This window comes from Lytechinus variegatus, chromosome 7, assembly GCF_018143015.1.
Source record: "Lytechinus variegatus isolate NC3 chromosome 7, Lvar_3.0, whole genome shotgun sequence".
In the NCBI taxonomy this organism is placed as follows: domain Eukaryota; kingdom Metazoa; phylum Echinodermata; class Echinoidea; order Temnopleuroida; family Toxopneustidae; genus Lytechinus; species Lytechinus variegatus.
In genome coordinates, this window is record NC_054746.1 from 43,974,565 (window position 1) to 44,000,452 (window position 25,888).

At 35.5% G+C, this 25,888-nt stretch overlaps 1 protein-coding gene and 1 long non-coding RNA gene across 3 annotated transcripts; one reads left to right on the forward strand and one right to left on the reverse strand.

The window, feature by feature from the left end:
- Positions 1–674: 674 nt before the first annotated feature.
- On the reverse strand, positions 675–13,565 carry LOC121419402. Of its 2 annotated transcripts, none has more exons than XR_005970591.1 (3): positions 13,418–13,565; positions 2,459–2,672; positions 675–1,315 (listed from the first exon to the last, which is right to left on the reverse strand). It is a non-coding gene; the product is annotated as an uncharacterized LOC121419402 (long non-coding RNA). The 2 variants fall into 2 exon arrangements; XR_005970592.1 differs by lacking the exon at positions 13,418–13,565 and adding an exon at positions 11,210–11,829.
- Positions 13,566–16,901: 3,336 nt separating this feature from the next.
- On the forward strand, positions 16,902–25,278 carry LOC121419403. Its single transcript, XM_041613858.1, has 8 exons — positions 16,902–17,558; positions 19,935–19,941; positions 20,725–20,793; positions 22,005–22,068; positions 22,702–22,803; positions 23,488–23,682; positions 24,118–24,246; positions 24,522–25,278. Exons 1-8 carry the CDS (start codon positions 17,492–17,494, stop codon positions 25,206–25,208), a joined length of 1,320 nt encoding a protein of 439 aa, XP_041469792.1. The 5' UTR covers positions 16,902–17,491; the 3' UTR covers positions 25,209–25,278.
- Positions 25,279–25,888: the final 610 nt, after the last annotated feature.

A 25,888-nucleotide genomic window follows, 5' to 3' on the forward strand; every position in this document is an offset into this window, starting at 1 on the left:
TCTGCGCATGATTTACCAGCAAATGCAGCTCATTCAGAATTTAACTCTTAGAGCACCTAAATTGTACTATAGGCCTACAATATGTGTTTACCATGCTTAGGAAACACATATTTCCTAAGCTATTTTAAAACGAGTCCTACTGCTCGGAAGTGAACAAGTTGCTTCCTTACTCATATTCAAGAACGTTTTGACTAACCTCCTTTTTTAATTGGTTGCTTTGCTCCCTCACATACCCAACAATTTGTTGTCCTCTACATTTCTTCTGCTTGGTCACTTCGCTCCCTCTTACATATTCCTCAAATCTCTTGGCCCCTGCATTTTCCTTCTGTCATTTTGCTCTCTCGCATATATCCCCCCCCCACAAAATTCTGCTCTGTCGCATTCGCTCCCTCGCACATATCCCAAAATTGTTTTGCCCCACCCTGCATTTTTTTTCTGCTGACAGCCATGTCCTGCCCAACCTCTCTCTCCAATACCTTGAAATGATGGGGGGGGGGTAACTTTAGATATGAGAGTGACCGAACAATTGTAAATCAGTGAAATATTTGACTTTTCTTTTGATTAGTTAATATTTTCTGTGAGAGTGATTATTGCAAAGGATTATACCCCTTTCTGTACACAAAACATACCAGTATTTTGAGAAATAACAACAGAAAAAAGACCACATTCTTCCTGACTGTTCAAATCCTTAAAAAAATAAAATATGGTAATTTTTACTTTCTCAGGCATTCATCACAGGCTCCCCAATTCCTGTCTCTATTTCTCTATCACCCCCATTCTTAATTCATCTTTTTGTCTCTATCCAACAGCTCATTTATAACTGTGGCCTTGTTCTATCCTACATGTATTCTATTCTTCTGTCAGCTTGCCGTCATTCCTACTTTTCACAAACTTTTTTCTCTTCTGACATTCAAATCAGAATGAATATACTGTAAGACATCTTCAAATTCAATGAATTCATTTTTGTTACATGCCCAGTGATAAACGTTTTCATTGAGCTATTTTAAATAATCAGAATCCACACAGCGTAAATTTTTTGTTGTAAAGTTGTGCAAATCAATGTTTGTCCAAACTTAAAAGCAAGTAATGTATAAGGTAGGACTTCTGTGTGGTTTTCAGCCTCTTCAAGTTTTAATACAGTCCATTATTGTTGTTGACTTCCACTTTACCCCTCTTGGACTTTCTGGTATTCAGTAGGAGTGGTCTTCGAGAAATTAAGGTGCTGAAGACTTTGGCACTGGTGTCTTTGCAGTATCTGGGAGGTTGTTTGCTGAATCGAAAAGTCTTTTGGGAAATACCTTGGTTTGGGTGAATTCTGTAGGAGACGAATTAATAAAAAAATAAGAAAAAAGAATATTGAACAAAAACAGATACAAGAATGAAAAGATAACTATTCAAAGATAATTTTTCAATCAAATATTCGATTATCCATGAAGAACAATATTCGTTTAGAAATCAAACCTTTTGCAGTGACTTGCAACAAGATAATTTTTTTAAAAATATACATGATGATATATAAACCCTATCTAGCCCCGGGGGGGGGGGGGGCTTAATAAGCTCCCCTCCCCATCCACATTTTTCATGATAAGTCCACAATGAGAAATGAGGTACCATGATTACTTTTTGGTCAATTCTGCAGAGCTTTTGAGACACCCGGATATTCAGTTACGCAACATTTTATGAGTTTATGTCGGACCAAAAATTGCTCAAAAATATTATTTTGTATACACATTTAATCCAATGGAAATTCTATTTTCAGTCATAATTGACAAATTTATCATTATTCTTGCACTTATTGGTTGAAAATAATCAAATCTTTGCTTTTTATAATCAGAATAGTGCCATGAACAGATCCCATTAAAAAAACTATAAAATACATAAGGCCCCAAAACAAAGAAATACATATGGAATTATAGAAACAATAAAATACATAAGATTAGAAATGTCATTTACCATTTATTTTTGAGCAACTTTGTTAGAAATCATAGAATTTCGGGAATTCTTTAGAGATTAACCTTTAAAACAAAGAATTCTCTATTACGCATAAATTAGCATTACTAATTTATTAACAATAAATTTTAATGAATTCTGTAACCTTTAGTTCCATGCTTGCAGATTACATTGATGTTGATGTGTGCATTGGTTTTCGTTTTGATCAGAGGCAAGATCTGAAGAGGGGGACCAAAAAAGCCCACCTCCCCCTCCCTGGGCTATGCAATCTCAAAGTAGCCCAGGATTATGAGTTAAACCAAATTTTAAAAAATATATTTATTTAGTAGTTTACTGTAAATACACAGTATAGGCCCCGGTCCATGGTTATCCTCCTGATTAGGATAATTTTCATCTCTATTTTGCTACTGAAAATTGAATAATTAAAGCAATGTTCTATCAAAACAAAGGTAGATAAAACAGAATATATATTTCTTTAGAACGCATGTATGATATAGATCCACTGTACCTTCTGAAGACGAGGCGGGAAATCAAATATGGTTGGGACAGCATCCTGTTTAAGACGTATCGTCTGCCCAGGTCAAAGCAAGCATCTTCAAAATGATCAGAACAGAGTACAGAGCTCTTGGAGGAATTCAATGAAGCTCGCTTCATATTGACCATCCTTACTGTGTTACAGTTCCGGTCTTGGTACCGGTTCAGTCCAATGGCTGAATGGGAATCTGCAGCAAATGTAAACACATGTCATAGAATCAATTACACATAATTAAGAAAGTTTGACGTGTCCAAAGGAAACAGATGCCCCCGCAGAATTGTAGTACAAAATGTTTTTTTATTGTTTTATGATGCAATTTTCTGTAAATCAATTAAACTATACACTAAATAAAATAAGATTTCAGTTCTTGATGTTTTAATAAGAGATTACCACAATTTTGTTTATGAATTTTGAACAGAAAAGTTGATATTTCCCCCCAAATTACTAAATCATGGAAATTGAATGCCTACAAAAAAAAACACTTTATAAGTAATATGACATTTCATTCCTAATACATGATTATATACGTGTTGTCCCTAGGTGTCCTGAGTCTTGTCAATCGAGGGGGGGGCGAGGAGAATTTGCACAATGGAAAAATTGATATACATTGGGTTTCAAAGCTTAATTTCATTTCGGGTAAATCAATATGCTTTATTTCATTTGAATCAATTATACCAATTTTAGGGCATAAAATACAAATTCAATTCAAACCTATAAATATAGCCCTTGAACTACTTATTTTTTTAATTCAGGAATTCTGATCAAATGTATATTAAAAACAATCAGTAGGCCTATATAATGTTTTTAACCCTTATGAGACTGGGGGCTGATTTACCCCCTTGTCATATTTTGCAATAAATCCACTGCACAATTTTTTTTACCGCATCACTCACAGACTTACAGCATCACTCACTCACTTTTTCGAGTCTCGCGCAACTTTTGAGACCAAAATTGCGACCCCCTGGTATGTGCTTTCGAAATTACACAACATTTTGGAAGTGCATGCAGACCAAAAGTTGCTGGAAAAATGTGAATTTGCGTACAAATCTATGGAAATAGTGTTTTTAGCCATAATTCATAAATGTGCCATTATATTTCCTTTTACTGATTAAAATCAATTAATTTCAACTTTTTTACGGTCAAATATGGTCCCCGACTATTTCCATTGAAACAACAATAAACACATAAGAAAATAAGTGTGATGTTGAAATATATTGAGTCTGTGAACCAAAAGTGATCATTTCAGGGGCATTATTTAGTTAATTAGAGCAAACTTTTGATTTTACGCGTAAATTAGCAATGAGATTTAGGCAAAATTTGATTATAGTTTTTTAGAATATACCATGGGTAATGCGTTTGCCAATCATCGCTGTGATCCCATGATTGACTGCCCAGATCATAAAGCCCCCCCCCCCAGTCTTCTTAGGAAATGAAATAGCCCAGTCTATGTAGGTTACTGGTAATGTTTTTTTTTTTACTTTTTCATTTTTCTTATGTACAGATTTTCAAATTTATTACTAATAGAAATTTTCAGCAATTTCTGAAAATAATGATACAGATACAAATTTTGGCAATGACTCACATTGAGTTGTACATGAAATCAAGTTTTTAAGCAATTCGGGATCTGATAATATGCACTTGTGTATATCATAACTGCGTAACCATGCATGCATTCCAAAAATAGTCTTGAATGTTGTGTGGCCCTGCCATGTTTACGAATTTATTGTAGATAAAAGTGAGCTAATCACATAGATTTGTTTGTTAAAATGATATTCTTAATATTGATTGCTGTGCAAGATTGAACAGGGAGAAGAGGAACATGACAAAGCAATCAAGAAAGAGTAAAGGGGGGAAGAGAAAGAGGATTTATTTATAACACACAAGTAAAAAAAATGTGTTTTAAAACACACTGGTTAAAACGTGCCAACCCGGGCCAGAAATCCATTCAATATGATTGAACTTAATATCATGCAGAAATCAATACGCATATAAATATAATCAAAAAAATAAATTTTGAACCAACTTGCATAATGAGCTGTGAACTTAGCCTGTATTTTGGTGACATCTACCTACACACCAAATTTTTTTAAATCCATTGAATGTTTTTCAAGTTATTGCGCGGAAACCAAGGGGGGGGGCTGACAGGGGCAACACTTAATGCCCCCTCCGGGCTTCATCTGCAGGGGCATAAAAACTCTAGGCCTACTCATCAGCAGGGGCCCGTTTCTCAACACCTGGACAAGTTAGTCCTATTTATCTACCAAACACAGAATTAGTTCCAAAATTACCCAAAAGGATTAACTAGAATCCATTAATATCATATTGATACTATTGGTGGAAAGTACATACAGTGTACCAGACGTAGCCTTAGTCACAAAATAGCAAATTTTCCAAAAGTTGCAAAAAATAGAGGCAAAATATGCTTAAAAAGTACTTAAACATGCAGACATGGGCATTAAATTTCTGAGGAAATGAAATTAACACTAATTCATATCATGATAAAAAAAATCACATGTAAGTGGACATTGAGATATTTATCCCAAGATATAAAATTTGAATAGTTTACGTAAGTAAACCATAAGGCTTTCTTCCTAACATGATGGTTTCTAGTGTTGCTGTTGGATGTTTGTGGTCTATATCATGGTTGTTCCACTTTATATGTTTGTCATTTTGCCTCCGACGAAGATTCTGCTAGGATCGAAAGCTTAGGCCCCCTTTTGACTCTCTAATTTACTCCATTGGCTCTTTTTTTTTTTAGATAAGCAGTTTTCAGCAGCTTCTTTTTGCCTTTAACATGATGATAATCAAACAGATTTTCAGGATTCCAAACATCATCAAAAAATATATTATCATGGATTGTTAAACTCTTTAGATACCTAAACGCACAATTTTATGAATGCTATGCGTATATTAGAGGAAGAATTTATTAAAATTTTGATAAGGGTCTGAAAACGAGTCCAATTATGGATGACCTGAAGTGGTAGAATCTTTGTCAATTCAATTATTTTACTACCTTAAATTAACACTTGTTATAATTTCTGTGCATTACAATTACTATTGAATGATTTATCCCACTTGTTTGCTATATAATTCATTTTTCTTTAAATTATTACGTAATAAAATTTTCAAATTTCGAGGCTCATTTGAATGTCACAGTCTATCCACATGATATCACTACATAAAGGACAAGTCCACTCCAACAAAAACTTTATTTGAATAAAAAGAGAAAAATTCAACAACCATAACACTGAAAATTTCATCAAAATTGCATGTAAAATAAGAAAGTTATGGCATTCTAAAGTTTCGCTTCATTTCACAAAACAGTTATGCACATCTCGGTCGATATGCAAATGAGAAACTGATGACATCACTCACTATTTCTTTTGTAATCTATTATATGAAATATGAATTATTTTCATTTCTCGTCATTGTCATGTGAAATGAAGTGTCATTCCTCCCTGAACACGTGGAATTACATTATTTTAACATTTTGTGCTTCAGGCAAGGAGGTCCTAATTGTCAAATTTGTAAAAAATGAAATATTGTATAATTCAAACAATAAAAAAACAAAAGAAATAGTGACATCATCGACTCTCTCATTTGAATGTAACTGGCTCGTTAATATAACTATTTTGTTCAAAATAAGCGAAACTTTGAAATGTCATTAATTTATTATTTTACATCCGATTTTGATGAAATTTTCAGCATTGTGCTTGTCTGGTCTTTCTCCATTGATTCAAATCAACATTTTTTCTGAGGTGGACTTGACCCTTAACCCTATCTAGGCCGGGGTATTTTGGGAGTTCATATGGCCGGGGGGGGCCTAGGCCCCCCCCTAAGATCTCGACTGTCGACCGCGCGATCGAGCCGAAAATTGGCATGCTGGTTGCCTGGGACATAATCTCCAAGATTGTATAGTAATTTTTTTTGTGCGAGTCGCTATTAAGTGATTATGCTAATTTATGCGTAATTAGTATGCGAAATCATACTTTTTCCTCTAACTCCCTAAATAAAGCTCCAAATGTACTAATTTTTGGTATAGAAACTCTTTGTGGTGTTCTTAGCAAGTGTACATGAAAAAAATTGCGATATCAAATCATTTTCTTATGTATTTTATTGTTTTTTGCAATTTCTTATGTATTTCCTTGTTTTTTGACCTTTTGTTTTTCATTGTTTTTTCAATGAAATTTGTTGGGGACTCTTCTGTGATCATAAAAAGCATAAAATAAATACATTTAGACCAGCAAAACTAAAAATAATCATACATTTATGAATTTTGGTTGAAAACACAATTTGCATTGACTTTGTACACGAAATCACGTTTTTGAGCAATTTTCGGTCTGACATGCACTTACATAATGTTGCGTAATTTCGGAACCAAGTACCCGGGTGACGCAAAGTTGGTCTCAAAAGTTGCGCAAGACTTGAAAGTAAAAAGTCAGCGAGTGGCGTGGTCAAAAAAATTCGCGCGGCGAAAATATTGCGCGATTTGTTGAGGGGGGGGCCTCCGAGGCCCCCCCCCCCCGGCCTAGATAGGGTTAAGAAAGAAGTTATGACAGGTCTGGAGATGTCATAACTATTTGGTCAAGTTGTCCCCGATCTTGGCAAAGAGGGATTCGTGAAACAGTTCGCTAACAGGTAGCTAACTATTTCCAATTTAGTTAAGAAGTTAGAAGACTTAACGGTGTTGAGAAACGGGCCCCAGTCTACGCAAGCAGAACCAAACAGAATCAGTTTGCCACACTCAAATTCCCAATTTGCACTCGCATCAATTATTTAGTTACGTACCTATCATTTTATGATCTAGTGCATAGAACAAATGACCATTTTTTTTAGGTCGGAATGTCAACAATTTTCAGCTCGTGCTTCGCATTCCCATTATTGAAATATGTACCATCCTCATGGTTAAACAGTCCTTAACAGGATCATGCTAGAACACTTATTAAAAATTATGTTCGTGCTTGGCATTCTCAGTAATTATCTAGAACACACACATCTTGTTCAGGATCACAAACGGTGCCTAGAATGTTAAATTTTCAGGACAAAATACATCCTAAATACATATATAAAAGTTCCAAAAAAAGTAAGAAAAAAAATTGCTTGCCTTTGCACTTTTTATATAAGGCCTACGTGATTATTTCATATTGATGTTATTTTATAAGAAACCAACTCGCATATTTAATGACCCAGTATAGTGGTCCACCCGGATACCCCCAACCAGTAATTGGGAGGAGATACCTGCGGGTCACAGTTCTGTGTGCGCACCCTTGTAGGCGACCCAGATTGGCTGGCTCCTCCAATACGCCTTGGAATGTCTTTAACAGATATATGGCACTATATAAATGCTGTGCATCATCATCTACCAACACACCCAAATTTTAAAAAATCTGATGACTTTTGATAAGATATCGTGAGGAATCCAACTCGCATATTTAATGAGCTGTGATCTTTGACCAGCATATTCCGAATTCGAACTTAGCCTGTATTGGTATCATCTACCTACACACCCAAATTTGTTCAAATAAGTAGAATATTTCATAACTCATAAAAAAGACATTATCATGCGGAAACTAAATTGCATATTTAATGTGTTTTGACCTGCCGACTCCAAATTCAAACTTGGCCTGTACTATCAGAGGGTCGTGTGTTCGAATCCCGCCATGGACTAGCGTCCTTTGGCAAGGCGTTAATCCACTTTGCCACTCTCCACCAGGTGTTAAATGGGTACCTGGTAGGATGTGAAAGCCTATGTATAATGTAGTATGCCTAGCAATTGAGTCTTGGAACTCTTGTTGGAGTGCTCCCCAGGGAGTGGAGAAGGTGCATACATTGTACGCAGGCATACAAGGTTCTGATGACCGTGGTAATACTGAGTCTGGAAAGCGCTTAGTCTCTTAGAGACGTCGTTCCGATGCATTAAGCGCTATATAAATATGTGGAATATTATTATTATTATTACTATGGTGTCATCCACTCCTATGGTGTCACCCACTCCAAGCTGTGGGGAAGTTACACATTGATGCAGAGGTTCGAGCCCTGATCACGTCTTTCGGATTGTGACATTAAAGGTCGGTCCCAGACGTAAATAATCAAACCTGATTGATATACGTCTGTCAAAAACTCAAAATACACACTCCTAGTACCAATGATTAATGTTAATGTTTGGACCTCATAGGCGACATTACCCAAAATATGGGTTGCCGGTTGGACAATGCTGTTCTGAATCTGATTTCAAACCCAAGACTTTGGTAAATGTACGCCTTAATACAAATTGGAGTTATGCGATATGACTTTCATTTGGTGGGAAGACATTTAATACTTTATAAAATTAGTTGAAATTAAAATGGATTATATTAATGCTCACTGTTGGTGAGCATTTCTACATGATCCCCCTATTGAGATTTATAGTAAATATTTTGGAATTATATTAGTTATGCGACCCCTCCCTCATGATGATCACAGCATTATTTGTAATGGGGATATATTTCGTTCATATTCTTGTCTCTTCTTTCTCTTTTTAGCCTTTTTTTTGCTTGTTAAAACCTTTTCATTTTTTTTTTGGGGGGGGGCTTGCCAAATTTTATGTGGGTCAAAATTACATTCATTTTTTTAGTGACAATCTTATTTTTCATTTGTCAAATTTTACGCAAGACAAAATTACCTTCGATCATTATTACAGTTAAAACCTTTTTTTTAATTTTAATTTTTTTTGGGGGGGGTTGCCAAATATAACATGGACAAAATGACTTTCCCTTTTCTTATTTATTTTTTTGGGGGGAGCTTGCCGAATATCACGCGAACGAAATGACTTTCATTTTTAGTGACCATCACTTTACGTGAGACAAAATGACCGGTTTTTTTTAAGTGAGAACCTTTTTTGGGAGTTGTCTAATTGTACTTGAGAAAATTCACCCCACCCCCCCCCTACTTTGGAAAATCTTGGATTTACCTCTAGTTTTAATCATGATTAACCCTAAATAGACTGGGCTATTTCGATGCCTAAGAAGACTGGGGAGGGGGGCTGATTCAGCGCCCCCTTATGATCTCGGACGTCGATTGCGCGATCGCGACGAAAATTGGCACACATTACCCATGGCAAAATCTACCAAATTATCACATCAAATTATGCAAAAAATCTCATGTTTCATTAATTATGCTAATTTTTGCGTAAAATCATTAGTTTGCTCTAATTAATAAAATAATGCCCCTGAAATGCTAATTTTTGTTTCACCTACTCTAGATAGGCATCTGATCAAATTTATTTTTAAAAAATTTCAACATCATGTTTATTTTCTTATGTATTCTATTGTTTTCTAAATTTCTTATGTATTTCATTGTTTTTCGACTTTGTTTTTCATTGTTTTTTCAATGGAAATTGTCAGGGACTTTATTTTGACCATGAAAAAGATAAAATAAATTGATTTTAAGCAGTAAAAGGAAAAATAATAATACATTTATGAATTTTGGCTAAAAACACTATTTGTATTGGATTTGTACACAAATTCATGTTTTTGAGTAATTTTGGGTCTGCATGCACGAACGAAATGTTGCGTAATTTCGAAAGTGTGTACCCGGGGGTCACAATTTTGGTCTCAAAAGTTGTGCGAGACTTGAAAGTAAAAAGTCAGCGAGCAACGCGGTCAAAAAGATTTGCGCGGCAGATTTATCACGAAAAATGTCGAGGGGGGGGGCTGATTCAGTCTTTTTAGGGTTAAGATCATGCGTATACCACGGCAGAGGCGTAAACCGCTGCAGGGGCATGCAGGCTGGCCCTTGATCCCTAGTGGATTTCACCGGAAAAAAAATCCAGATAAGAGAAAAGGAAAGAAAGAGAGAGGGGGGGGGAGAAAGGGAAGACTGGGAAATAAACGAAAAGGTCCCCCCCAAAAAAAGGAGGGGAAAAGAGAGAAGAAAAAGCGAAATCATTAAAGGGGTGTATAGGCCTATTATAACTTCATTTATAATTGTTTTTCCTTCTTTTATGGGGGGGGGTCAAAAAAATAAAAACCTTAACGAAATGTTTTTCTATAATTACATTTAGGTCTACACTCGCGATTTAATAAAAAATAGTAGCCATCTATATACAAATGATGCGTTAGAGTGGGTCAGTAGGAACTCTGTGTACAAGGTAACCACATGCACACAGTTCCACTGACCCACGAAAGAAACCCATGCATCATCTGTTTTATAGAATGGAATTTTTTTTTTAATAAACCACAAAAATTAATGATTTACTGGATGCATGATAATTTCATGCGTCCGGTAAATTTAATTTACCGGACACATGATTTTTTTTACCGGACGCATGATTTATTTACTGGACGCATGATTTATTTACCGGATCGATGCATGAAAATTCCAAAATCTAATGCAGAGCGCAGACACTTTGATAACCCTGGACAACATAAATATGGGCTTAACTGGATAATGTTGCCACAAAGATATTGTTATACCCAAAATGCCAGATACAGCTTTGCATTGACTATATCTTGAGCAGTTGAGGCAGCCTCCGACCTCCAATACATGTAGCTGTGTGTGTGTATGCGGGCCGCGCCGGGGGCCAGCGCCTGCCTGGGCCTGCAGTGGATATTTCGCTGTGCACAGCCAGCCCAGGGCAGTATAGATCTAACGTTAGATCGTACATGTATGTCTGGACTTCTCAACTAACGAGTATGTGGGCAGTTTTAATCCCAATGACAATTACGGTACCGTATTTGTACTTACAGATCATTTTGCATCCTTTGATTCATTCTGCTTTGATCGAAATTCAAATTTTGACGTAAACAAGTGACGGTAACAGTACATGCGCGATGACATCACAATGACCTTTTCGGACGATTGCTTGTTTACAGTGGATATCGTTGCGTTTTGATTATCGGGATATCGTTCATGCAGCCCAGTAAAATTTTTGCATTGCTCTCAACCAATCAGATTGCAGGGATTTTCTCATCCATTACATAAAAAGTTTTAAAATTGCTAAAGATCCAGAGATATCAAAACCCACCTGCTGATTTAGCACTGGGGTACACAAGCCAGGGTTATGCCCAGTGCATGCCCCCCGAATGTTCTACGTACAACCAAGATATAAAAAAATGAAGGGAATTAAAGAAACCAAAATTAGGAAAAGTGTAAGGTAAGATATCTGTCTCAAATTTAGATTTGCACGAAAGGTTTTTTCTCGCTTGCTTCATTCGCTTGGAACATATAAAGCAACTTTATTCCCACGTGCCATATGTTTCGGCCTCTTTCTTTCTACTATTTCATTTTTTTTACTCATCATGCTCCTGCCACACAGGGGTTTGCCCTAATGCATGAACAATCATTAAAAAATATCATTTTCATACCATGTGACTGGGAATTTTTTGCTCTACCCCACCCCCTCCTCGATCCCTGTATCGATTTGACTTGACATGGGCCTATACCTGATGTATTCTGCTTCAATATAAAATCATAAAGGATAGAACGCCTTGAATACAGGCCAAACAGCCTAACGACACACACACACACACATTGCCGTGTCACGTGACAATCAGTATTAAATGAGGATGTGTACAACCCTATGGCGACAAGGCTAGTCGCAAAAGTTGAGCAAGTTCTGGACGAATAGGCTTCAATACCCCAAGAAAAGAAGTAGTATCTAGGGACTAATTAAAAATAGTTTTCTTAATGGAGTTCCATGTTAAAATCTAGTAATTTAAGTCCAACTTTTAATTCGCGTGCACTCACTTTTTTAACACAGGAATTAATAGGCACGGTGCCTAGAGTGTCATCTACCAACACACCTAAATTTAAAAAAAAAAAAATCAAATATATTTCAATTTATTGCACTGAAACCAAGTGGGGGTGGGGGGGGGGAGGCAGGCAAATCAATGGACAGGTGGAACGCTTAATGCCCCCTCCGGACTTTGTCTGCGAGAGCATAATTACAGAGGAGCTGAATTTGAAGAGGGCCTGAATCAAGACTGAAACATCGCAATACGTGTAAGTGGAGTAGCCTAGGCTAGGGCACTCACACTAGTACGAGGCCCGGGGGGGGGGGGCACTCAGTATATAATGCATAGTGGGTATGTGCCGCGGAGGGGACCCCCATTTTTACACCCAAATTTCCGTTCCAAGCCAAGGCAAAGAAAGCTGCTCCAAGGCAAAGCATTTTGTTCTTATCTAGAAAAAAGAAGAAATTCGCTCCAAAGCTTCGCATATTTTTCGTTACGCCATTCCGGTCGCATTGATCTGCTGCAATTTTGGTGAAAAGCGGCCACAGAGCGCTGTCCGACCATCGTCTCTGAGCGAGCGCACCCGGCGGAGGCTGCGCTAGCTGCATCACGGATGCCCGTTCCATAGGGATGCATACGCACGTACTCACACGCTGGCGATCGATCCGTTCCAACTTCCAAGGACCCCCATTTCACAAAATTTTAGTTCCAAACCCCGTTCCGAGGACCCTCCTTTTTACAATACTCCCGCTCCAAGCCCCCCGTTTTTGTCTCTCCTGCGGCACACCCCCACCACTTTTTTGTTCAAGTGCCCCGGCCCCGGGGTACGAGGTGAGGCTGGGTAAACTTGCGCCAAGTTGCGGCCAAGCCCGCCCAACATGCCCAAACTGTTGAATAAATTTGTTATTTCAAATTAAAAAAATATATATTTGTCATCTGATTTCAATGAAATTTTCAGCATTTTGCTCTGTATGAATTTTACATTATTTGCTAAGTTCTAGGCCAAAATATCTTCAGCCTGTATAATTCCTCACCATTTTAGGTGTGCAGAAAAGACCAATCCCCCCCCCCCCTTTGTCTGACTACAGTACACAAACTTGAATACATGGGACTATAATTTTTACAGTACACAGCTTCTTGCAAATGAAAGTAGCAGGTATGGCAACCACTACGATTTCCCATTTTGTTTTCAACGTAATTCAAACATAGCTGAACTTACGAATGCAATGTCCGTCCACATTCTACTAATTAGAGAAGTTGTTTGCAGCTCTTGTTGGCATGAATAACCATGATAACGTGAAATCTAAGCTAAACAGGAAAGGTTCACCAACATGCCGACCTGTGAGTGTGACCGTCCCGCGGCAGGATATCGATCGATCGAAGATCGGCTTGAGCAAGGTGCAGCCAATCAGCGACGATCTCATATACCCTGCCAGAAAGAGGAGACAGAATTATTTTACATGGACGGAATTTTTTGTGATGTGACACAAAATCATTTCGTCGACAGAATTTTTTGTGATGTGACACAAAATCATTTCATCGACGGAATAGATATTCGCATCGCAACGAAATGAATTTTGAGGACGCAATTTTATTTCGTCTCGACGAAATTGATTATAAGTGTGACACAAAATAAATTTCGTATACGAAATCACACTGCATCATGACGAAATGAATTTCGTTGGAGTGAAACACAAATTTTCCTACAGAATTTTCCTTTGAACACTTGGGGTGCCATTTCGTTAGATCAAAATTCATTTCGTGTGTACGAAATAAATTTTGTGGACGAAATTACATTTTGTCTCGACGAAAATTTATTTTGTGTGACAAGAATAATTTCGTATACGAAATAAAATTGCATCATGACGAAATCATTTTCATATAAACAAAAAAACTTTTGTGTACGGAATGGCGTGAATTGGACGGAGTATGGCACGCCAAAAAAAGTTTGTGGACGCAATTAAATTTCGTCTAGACGAAATTTTTTTCGTTGAGACAAAATTAATTTTGTGTGACACAAAATAAATTTCGTGTACGAAATAAAACAGCGTCATGACGAAAAGATTTTCGTCTGAATAAAAACACATTTTGTGTACGGAATTGCTTGAATTGCACAGAATATACTGGCGGACACTTGGCGCCCCATAGATAACGACCACTTCTTCACTCTAGTGCCTATTTTTATACCCCGTTGTGAGTTGAAAATGCCCAGTTTACATGGAAATCTCAATTTCTAATTTCGTTGGCGATATGTTCTGTCATACTCCCGTGCTCTTTGACTGGAATGCCTTATTGTATATAATTTGAAAAATAAATGTGTCAATTTTCACTTGTGTAGGCAGTAATTTGTTTCCTTGTTCTCAATTGGCCATTCACGGCAATGTCATTATTGGTACTTTGTAATTTTAAATTCTTCACTGTCGAAAATGATAATTTTTCTCGCGAGGTTGTTCCCCCCCCCTCGAATGATTTTAAGGGTGCTGCCAAACAGAAGTGCCAAATACCACCCCAATTTGTATCCAGCAACCTTAATAATAACTTTAAGAAATCAAATTTTACACACTAACTGACTTTCATATTTCTCATTCAAAATAAGGTGTCTCTGTTATGTTGTCTCTTTTTATCTGACATTCAGAAGCTACTTCTTATAAGGGTTATATGTATAATAATATAAGGTCATATACAACATTTTCAGGATACATTTTCAGGCTCATACCCTCAGCAAGTAAGAACGCATTCAACTCTATTCGTCTTGTACAGGGTCAATATTGTTATGTTTTGATTTGATTTAATTTACCAATATAAAAACAATACATATGAAAATACAACATAATATAACACATGATAAAATAATACTGGATGGATCGGCCTATTCAGTTCAGCTGAGACATTCCACCATCATCATCATTATTTCCACCACATGCACCACTATCACCATCATCACCACCGCCACCACCATGACCACCACCATCACATCGTCATCATCATCATCATCGTTATCATCGTTATCATAATCATAATCATCATCATCTTCATTTTTAATTATCATTTTTTTCTTCTTGATCATAATAGCGAGTGTTGACTTGTTTTTAATATACTTAATGAAACTTCAATAATTCGTATTCATCCATTAATAATTATGATTACAATTAATATATGTTTTGGTTTGTCATATTTTCAAGCATTTTTTGGGCTTACAATGGCAATCCATCTTCTGCTACTGATTTTATGGTAAATTAGATATGTATTATTTATTGTCAATATATATTTGTTATATCAATGTTATTTTATGTTGTGATGTAGAAGAAAAGTAAATCAAATCAAATCAAATCAAATCAAAATCAACTGTTCTGCGAGAGGGCAAGCGACAAATCATTGTAACAGCGCGGGAGCTTCAATATAAGTCTGAAATTGTTTAATATTCTTTGATATATTTCAGAGAATTTATGATTTTAAATGGTAAAAAATATGATGGCAACTGTCCCTGTCCTTTGTGTGCCACTTTAAGTTCGTCAATTGCCTGACGAATGAGGAGTGACGAGTTTCATTAAACGGCCCCTGATACGGATGGTTTCACTTCAATAGTTATCTTTGATCTAACACATTGTAATGAATCCCATAATAGCCGAGTTGAGCCATTGACCTATTTTGCATGAATTTTTCTTTTGATAATTCTGGATAAAACACACAAAAATAGTTTCCTTATCAGTTAGTAAATGTCTGCCTTTGTATGATTTCAGATCAAGGCGAAATTCTCTTTATATTACTGAATATTTCAAACAGTCGACAGGAGAATGAAATGAATCGTATTTTCACTATTCCAAAGAAAGATACTTTATTTCATATTGTTTCTTTAATCAAACGTCATTCATTACAAAGTGTTAAAAACTGATAACGAAATTTAAACCGGGAAGACGAGTATCCGAAATGAAATCAACTTGATCTGCATCGTACCCTTCTTTAATATTTATATCTCTTCCTTCATTTCAACTGTTTCTTTCTACCCATTTATCTTTCTTTATTACCTTCACTTTTTTCTTTCTCTCTGTCCCTCTCTCCCCTTCTCTCTCTCTCTTTCTTTCTTTATTGCTTTCTTTCTTTCTTTCATCTTCCCTTCTTCTTTTCAATTTTCTCAATTTATTCAGAATTATTACTGTTAATTTCTATCTCCTATATACCTAAACATGACCTTTTCCGCCCAGGTCTCATTCATTCGAATGCCTACATCTAGTTTCTCACAATTGATAAATACCATTGATTGGTATTGGAAGCATGGCATTTACGAAGACCAGCGATGCGAAGGATTTTTATATAAAAATATATCAAACCTGATACCTCTGACATTTACATTCGTTAAAATATGGGGTTAGGGCCTGCATTTCTTGAGAATAAAACAAACATGAAATTTAAATGCAGGTATGCAGTTTGGGAATAAAAAATAGCCTAGCTAAAGACCATTGGATTAAGCCCCCAAGTAAACATGACTTTTCTTTCTACTAACAATAAGGGGCGTCTCCATTCATTTATTTGCTTTCTAAATGCTTATGTGTACGATGTCCATATCAATCAAAATTGTTTCTCTCACAAGATGATTGCAAATTCTATATGATTGCAAATTCTATATAAAACCAATAATAAGATACGATGAGCTTTTATTATCATGAAAATAACCATGGTAACAAGAGTTTATGAATCGGTTTTGCGCTAATAATCTCAAAGGAAAATATGACATTATATTTTCGTCGTTCGTTCGACGTTGTTAATTTGATGTTGTTTTTGTTGTTACAAGTTCTGATATTAGGAGGTAATTTGATTGGAATAGTCCCATGTATGCATTCTCCTTGGAAAAATATCCAACGATATAGGTATACTATCTCTCAATCAAGTATAGAAACCTTCAGACGATGATATGGCTCAGTGGTTTTCTAGCCACCGTTTCTTTTCACCTCCATATGAATGGAATTCTAGCTACTGGTTATTTTTATCATATGGGTGTGGGCGCACTTACGTCGGACCATTTTGAGCCGAGTACAAAAGACTTCGCTCACGGGCGGTGAACTTCGAAGTTACAAACAAACAGGAATGTCAACCGAGAGTCATTTTAAGGAATATTGCCTCATTTTTATTGAAGCTAGATAGATACCATGATGCCGGTGGCTTCTTCTTCATCGCACCTGGATATATTGTGGAATATAATGATAGACACCATTCACACCAAACTGGTTATAAGATAGCGACGTAATTCAAGGATTCGTATACTTATTCATGAAAGTTCTGGTTCATTTGCATAATCATGGCATCCATTAATATTCTACTGATTTCTTTATTGCTCCTTCTTCATCCGACTGTGAGATTAATAGGTAAGATTGTGAGACACCTTTCCGTTGTATCATTGTAATCTATTTGGGTTTATTAATTCGAAATCAGAATCAATGTGAAAAAATAAGTTCTTTTTTTTTTCCTTTTGGGGTTTTGTTATCTTGTACATGTCTTCCTCACTATTTTGTCACCATTTCTCAAAGTGCATAGAGGCTTCTTTTTCGTTTTATTATCTTGATAGTTCTTTTAATCGACATGCTCTTAAAAGCTTTACATAATCATTTATATACACCTAGCACACCAATAATATAAATGAACTTTTCGACCTACCTTTCGCATGTGATTTGATATCTAATTCAACTCAATTTTACCTTAACGAATACAATATAGGTCTATTTATGATAATACTCGTGTATCATTCACTACGAAACAGACCTTTATTTTAAAACTTCATTGTGACTCAAACTTTATAAACTGACTGTATGAAATTGTTTGAACAATCAAAATGAAATATTTTGAAGATTTTTTTATTCAAGAAAATATTTCAATGCGTATTGTGTTACGAGAGCAGGTGCAGGAAATTTTCTTTTGTACTGAAACGTATTGTACCTAATTCCTTTATAATGTAAGTAATTCGTGGTTCGATAAAACGTGCATTATTACACTCGATTGTACATCCTGATGGTGGTCTGAAGATGACGTGCGTGGTCTGGTAAAGATGAATATGCATTCCTTATGGGTATTCACTGGAATGTGTTTTTTTTTCTTTTTACATATTTTCTGTATTCTCTTATTCAAACCAGAGAGACCGGAGTTTCGTTTATTGATAGAGGTTACTTGATACGTTTTATTACAATTCTTTCATTTCTATTCTGCATAATATGATAATAAACAAATATTCTAAATCTAAAAAAAATGATAAAAAGGAAAGTAAACGTTGCTAAAATGGATGTATATCATTTGATTTCCGTTTGTTTGAATAGTATAGCATATTATCTCCATTAGGCATATTGGGTTCACGGATATATATTGTATACTGATGCCCGAAAATAAGGAGTTACCTTGCCGAAACGGAAACCTGCATTTATACCGTTGTATATCATAATGGCGCCACTGGTGTATGTAACCACGACTTGTCTTATCATCCAAAGATTTTTTATGACGTAATAAGATCTGATCCATGACTTCCTGTTGACACCATGAAAAAGCAAAGCAATACATACATATTGCTCATTTTGTTGATGGGAAGCAAAACAAATATATACGTAAAAAGAGTGTTTGCAATCATCATTAATGTGAAAAACATGGGCCTACCGCGGCAGCCCCAAGAAGAAGAAGAAGAAGAAGAAAGAAGAAGAAGAGGAGGAAGAAAGAGGAGAAGAAGAAGAGGAGGAGGAGGAGGAGAAGAAGAGGTTAAGAAGAAGAAGAAGAGGAGGAGGAGGAAGAAGAAGAAGATGATGAATAAAAAGAAGAAGTAGTTGGTGAATAAAAAGAAGAAGAACAAAACGGTACAAAAGTAAATTATCTTGCCGCTGCCTGCAGCAAAAAGAGCAAAGTATTTGCAATGAAATTGACATAATTGGATTTTCCTTTTTCATTTTGTTAGGTGTTTATCTTTCTCTGTTTTATCAATCACGATGGTTTGCGGCTACCGGATACGCATTGTTTCACAGTTCAGGTAGACTTACTGTTAGGAATTAAGAATGCTCGTGCATTGTCGAAAAGAAGGAGCGACGTGAATTCACTCTTTAAAAATTCAGCAACTTCTCAAACAAACAAACAAACATACACTTATTTACACACTATCAAATCACAAATTAAAGAACGCACCTCTTAAATCTTGATGTTTCTAAACTTGTGCAATGCATTCTTTGAATGTTTGTACCACCAACGTGTACAAACAATATGAACCACATAATGGGACATTATTGACGAAATCACTTTTTTTTTTTTAAATGATTCCAATCTATGAAACATTGGAATGTGCATTAAGGACATAGCAGAAAACCCCTTTTATTTGTTCTTGATGAAATATAAAAGTGTTTTATTATTTCCGATTATCGGTTGAGAATATACGTTTGCCAATATTATGCTAGAAATTCATGCATCATGATCCGATTGACCCTCAACATGACTTACTTAATATTTTCGATAATAATTACATAGATTCTTTTTCAAGAAAGATGTTAGGATTGTTTGGTGTCTGATATCATTCTGTATACGGTCCATGTGTCAACGAGTGACGTATATTTCAATAAAATCATCTGCCTTTGATAATATATATATATATGTTTCTCATCATCTCTTTTACCATAATTTATTTTTTTTCTGATTTGATCTCCATTTTCTTTTTTTTCATTATCCCTTTGGAACGGATGATGCCCATAACCTTATCTTAAATTATTTCCTGATCACAGAGGCTGTGTGAGTATGCACATTTTGATACATTTACTGCTGTTAATCATGAAAGATGTAATGTACTGTTTACGTCTTCAGTTTTATTGACCATATTTTGTTTGTTCTATTGGGAATAATTATAAGATCTGAATTTCCCAAGTGGATCATAATAACATTTCAGATGACTCCTTGCTTTTGGTTAGTTTCTATCGTTAGAATAACTGTAATGATTAAAAATTGATACCTGAGATTTGATCTATTGTGGATATTTGAACAAATAATTAACCAAGGAAAATAACAACAATAATCTGACTCGATGACATGCTAACAGATATTTTAAATCTAAATATTATACATCTGAATTCTTGTCTGTATAATTTCAGTTTTCAGTTTACAAATCATTATCTTCTTTTGTTCATCAATTATATTGAATTACCCCTAAATACCTTTTGTGTAGACATTATTTATTTACAAATTACACATTTCTCGTGGGTTATGAACCATGAAACGAATTGTATTTTGTACACAGCAACTTGTTTTCTTGTACAGCTAACCTTGAAATAAATCAATACCAGTGTCGGTGCTGAATGCAAATATATATGAATGCCCTTGTATCCGAACAACTACTTTAGCAAATGTTAGAATGCCATACCTATTTTGGAGATCAACTTAATTTGGGGCCATATGTACTTCAGGACCCCCTGCCCCCCCCAAAAAAAAAAAAATCTGTCGGAAAATTATATTCCGATTTTGGCAATATGCATGGGATATGCCTTTATTTCTTTTCTGTGTGTTTTCTTCTTTATACAGGGCAATTGTTAGTTTCCAGTTTATTCAGTCATACTCATTGGTGCAATCGAATATAGATGAATTCACATCGTAAGTATTTAAAGATCTTTAAACCTACAACATTTTTACAAATCCACTCTGAATATTTAACTTCTTGTAGGAAATTGTGATGATTTTATATGATCAGATTGTATTAAATTTATCTCAGAACTCTTTGTAGTTTCAGACTTTTTAGAAGTTTATCAGATGAACGAGCACTCTAAAAAATGGAATGTTAAATCAACATTTGAAAGGTTGGAGGAGTGACAACCTTTTCCAAATGTTACATCCAACTTTGTATAAAGCTAAATCCAACATTTTAAGTGTTGGGTAGAACCATTTAAAGTGGTAAATGCAACATTTAGAAAATGTTGTCACTCCTCCAACCTTTCAAAATGTTGATTTAACATTCCGTTTTTTAGAGTGAGCTCTTTAAGAGTTGAAGATGGTTTTATATAAATTAGAATCGATTTGCAATATGTTTAAATTTCAAGAAACATGCGGCGATGGGAATAAGTTTGATATGCCTTCTCATAACGGTGGCGGCGCGGGGGTATTTGGAATTTCTTTTGTGTTTCATATGCATATCTGTTTCAACCAGTTGAATTATTTCGGTCCTTTAGTGGGTGCATGCAACCTAATAAGCCAAGAATATTGATATAACTATAAGAACGATAAATGTATGTACCAAATTACAATAATATTTTTTTCTCGCTCAGGACCGAGTATGTGGAACAGCCTTCCGAGAAGCCAGTCTTGCCAAAGTCTTTCGACTTTTAAACAAACATTCAGACAATTTCTTTTGAACTCCTATTAATTTACCTTATCCGCCCCCCCCCTTTGGCATGTTTGGTTTTGTTTTGGTAGCTCTTTTGTGTTATAGGAATTGGCCTTTGAAACGTCTTGGGGCCTATTGAAAATCCCACAACTTTCTGTTATTTACTGTATTTGTAATGTTCCCTTTTGGATTCGTGTTTGGATTATTTTTTAATGATTTTTTTTATGCTGTTGTACCCTTTTTTATCACATTGTGGAAATAAATAAGTAAAGTAAAAATGAGCTTTATGTCGCTTAACATCTACTTTATGTGTGTTTCAAATGAAAAGAAAGTAAATATGCGTGTAATATGTGAAAGATTATAAATCTTATTCATCATCTTCTGATTTGTTGAGTGTTTTATGGGTGATTCAAAGTCAAAATACTCATTGTTCCTTTCCAAGCCGTGTTCATATTAATAATCTTTCCATTCTATTTGTTTTCAGACAACTCCTTGTCGATTTACAAACAAAGTATAGTTTAACGAGTCAACATATCAATAATATTCAAGTGAGTATGATTAAAGGACAAGTCCACCCCAACAAAACTTTGATTTGAATAAAAAGAGAAAATTCAACAAGCACAATGCTGAAAATTTCATCAAAATCGGATGTTGATGAAATTTTCAGTATTGTGCTTGTCTGATTTTTCTCTGTTGATCAAATAAACATTTTTCTTAGGTGGACTTGACCTTTAATATAATACTAGTATGTTATTTCATATAATCACATCTATATCCTTTCTTTCCATTGTTTGTTCAATTTATCGCTTCTCGTCCCTTATTATGTCGCACAATGATTAAAAAAAAAGTAATGTTTTTTTTTCACAGTAATTAAGATCGGGAAAGTGTTGGGTTTTTTTTGGTTTGATGAAATTATTGCTTGACAACTAAAATTGACTCATGCATTGTTTAGCATGATGCAATATATATGCTGGTTTATTCTGCATATTTTGTCTAAGTCCAGAGTAATCTGGTCTGTCATTTGAAATGTGTTAAGATAGGGATGTTATACGTTGCAATATACATAATTACAAAGTATAATGTTTTATGTGAAAACTGGTACAGTATTTGAACTGCATTAAGATACTGATATGACACTGTAAAATACAATTTTCTTAGTTTCTACCTCTCTTTGTTAACAGATTCTCTCTTCACCCAGTGGTCGCATCCTAGTATCATTTGATCTTGATATAAACACAAGAAACAACACCTTAATAGCATCGAGAGACAGGTTGAATAGAGATGTAAGTATGAAAACAATATTGTCACTCTGAAGAAAGGGAGATGACGCCCTCTAGGATTTTCCAAGTAGTGAAATAGAGAAAAAAAATAATAAATTGGAGGAAAGATGAAAGAAGAGTTTCAAACATGCAAAAGGTTATATATATCTCTATATTTATACCTTTGTTCAATTGACGGCACCTCAGGTCATCTCGCCCTCATCTTTTAATGATGGAATCAAAATGACCACAACATTTGAAAATCGGTTATGATAAATTGACGGTGGATGGAACGATGAAATTGATCTTCGAATGCGATTGATTGAAATATGTCTAGGTTACAATGTTTATGCAGGTTTGTATGATAACTTCAGGGTAAGCAGTTAAATTCAAACTCTGATTTTTTTTATTTGTTCTTGAGTATAATCAACACAGAAGACATATAATTTTAGATATTGGAGTGAGAGTATGTAATCGATAAATAAGTTGCAGTTAATTTTAAACATATATCTTTAAACATATTAACAGAGTACAGCACCGAACAAAGACAGCACATTATGCAATCATGGTACTAAATCATAATTGGAAAATGTTAAAGACCAATGTGTATATCTTTGAAATAAGAAAAAAAGGAGATAAAAATTTTAAACTTCTGTTGAATTCAGAATGACGAACATTTTACACAATTTGTCTATTTTTTATATTCAGTTAATGGCGGCAAATTATGTGTTTGTGTTTACAAATACAACGGGAACTGAAGAAGCCTTTCAGGTGGATAGTAGCTCTGCATCCTTGACACCATCATTCTGGGATGGATGGCATCAATATGCTCCTGATATATTCTATGCGGTACTGGTAGCACTGGTCCTCTTTGCTTTGTTCTCTGTCGCAGTTTATTGTTTGGTAAGCTATCTTTACCTATAAAGGAGATGATGATGATGGTGACAGTGGTCGTCTTTGTTGTCGTGTTCTTCTTCGTCGTCATCATCATCATCATCATCATCATAATGATCATCATCACCACCACCACCACCATCACCACCACCACCACAAACCTTTACCCGAGAGGCATGGTAAGCTTCGTTCATCTTGCATTGAAAAAAAAAATCACTGAATCAGATGATAGTCATGTACAATGATTATGCGATGCCTAAAATGATGATTACAGTAAGTGAAGCAGAACTTCTCTGTTTTAAAAAGGAGCACTCATTCGGCGAAAAACTATTCTTTTGAAACATTATCGCAGAACGGACATAATGTAAAAAAAATCCACTGAATATAAAATTGTATATACTATATTTTGATGAGTGAATTCATGAATAATATTTATTGTGACAGATCGCCAAACAAAAGAGAGCAAAGATGAAGAAGAGCGTTCACCAGGAGAATGGAATGACAGATGGTCACGTGATTGGAATCGACAATGACGGATACGAAGCAGAAATGACACAAGTCTACAAAATAAAGGTATAAGTTTGAATGCGTAGTCATGAAATGACCCCTCTCCCAAAGCACCTAATGCTTTGAACAAAGATCCGATGTAGGATTGCTTTTATTATCATCTTATTGTTGTTGTTGTTTTTTTTCTTCTTCTTCTCCTCCTCCTTCTTTTCTCCTTCTTTTTCTTCTACATTTTCATATTATATGATGGCGTTCCGTCCTATGCTTTTTTATTTTTCAGTAAACTTGATGTTTCTGAATGAATATAATTTTCGATATTTTTTATTTTCTTATTTGATCAGAACACGGAAGCATCTCCTATTCCTGTGCATCCACTTAGACCAATGGAAACATCACTCTCTGTGATTTCGTCTTTGGAAACAACAGAACCTCAGTCTCCAGATCAATGGCAAGCGCCCCCATCGGCGGATTTACAATCATCAACAAATCTTCAGACACAAGAATTATTACAAATTCCACCATCTATTTCACCGTCGCAAATGCATAGACCATTAGAAACCCAAACAGATCGGCTCGATGAAATCCCTGAGACTCCAGACTTAATCGAATCTCGTCAAGAAGAAAATGCATTACAGGAGCCATCAGCCTCTACCTCTGAGAATCCAAGTCCTTATATTGTCCGTCAGATGGTCTCTATGTATGAATCCATTCATCCGAGTCGAAGATCATCTGTTCCAAAGCAAACCCCTTCATTGAGCTTACCTCGTAGATCTAAACAACTCGATCAATCACCATTGAATGTCTCGGCAAAGACTAAAGAGAGTCCTACACCTGATGAAAAGCGCGGGACGTTACCGAAGGCCAACTGGATATCTTCATTGCAAGGGTCTGTGAGGTCTAGTATTCTTGGTTTCTCATCGAGTGCCGCGTCATCAAGACGACCATCGATCACTGGACCTTCTATCTATGCAAGGCTTCTTTATGCTAGTTACTCGGTTCCGCCTAATAAGATCTATGATTATATTTGAGAAAGAATACTTTTACCGTGGATTGGAATGATGGAATCATGATTTGTGCGACCTGGTGTTGAAGTAGGTCCGTGATTTAACACTAATAAATCAGCTTTTCATAATATTTTGTGCATATATTTTCACACTTTCAGTACAGACGACGATTTCATTTTATGGTCCTCTTGACTATGGTATGATACTCTATTATTATACCGGGCTGTAGCAGAATGCAATAAGCGCCAGTAAAGCGTTCAAGAAACAGATCCTACACATGCAGGTACCCATCACCTCACCTGGGTCGAGTGCAAAATGACACATGAAGTAAAATTCGAACCCATGACCCTCTAATTACAAGGTGGGAGTCAGAACCATTACACAAGAAACATCTTTCCTCTTCAAGAATTTGTATTCCTTTACAGTATTGTGGTACGATGTTTTATTTTAGATAAAAGAGACCGAAAATGTGAAAATTAGCAAAGTTATTGTGCTCTCGGTCATGATCTATCGTCAGTGAATTTAAACCAGTGACGTCCAATCATTCCCATTACATTATGACTATTTGACTACTTATATGCATTTCAATTAAAGATTAATTATGTTTTATAAAGATTGAATTTATTTGATAATCAATAAATGCTGCTTGAAATATTACACGGTATCAAAGCGCTTCTAAATTCAGACTTATGAAATGTATATAC

Bases quoted from the DNA above. Each gene is read 5' to 3' on its own strand.
- LOC121419403 (XM_041613858.1), top strand. From the start codon at position 17,492: ATGGCATCCATTAATATTCTACTGATTTCTTTATTGCTCCTTCTTCAT. The intron at 20,794-22,004 runs GTAAGTATTTAA...ATTTGTTTTCAG, and splicing joins AATATAGATGAATTCACATC to ACAACTCCTTGTCGATTTAC. The intron at 22,069-22,701 runs GTGAGTATGATT...CTTTGTTAACAG, and splicing joins AACATATCAATAATATTCAA to ATTCTCTCTTCACCCAGTGG.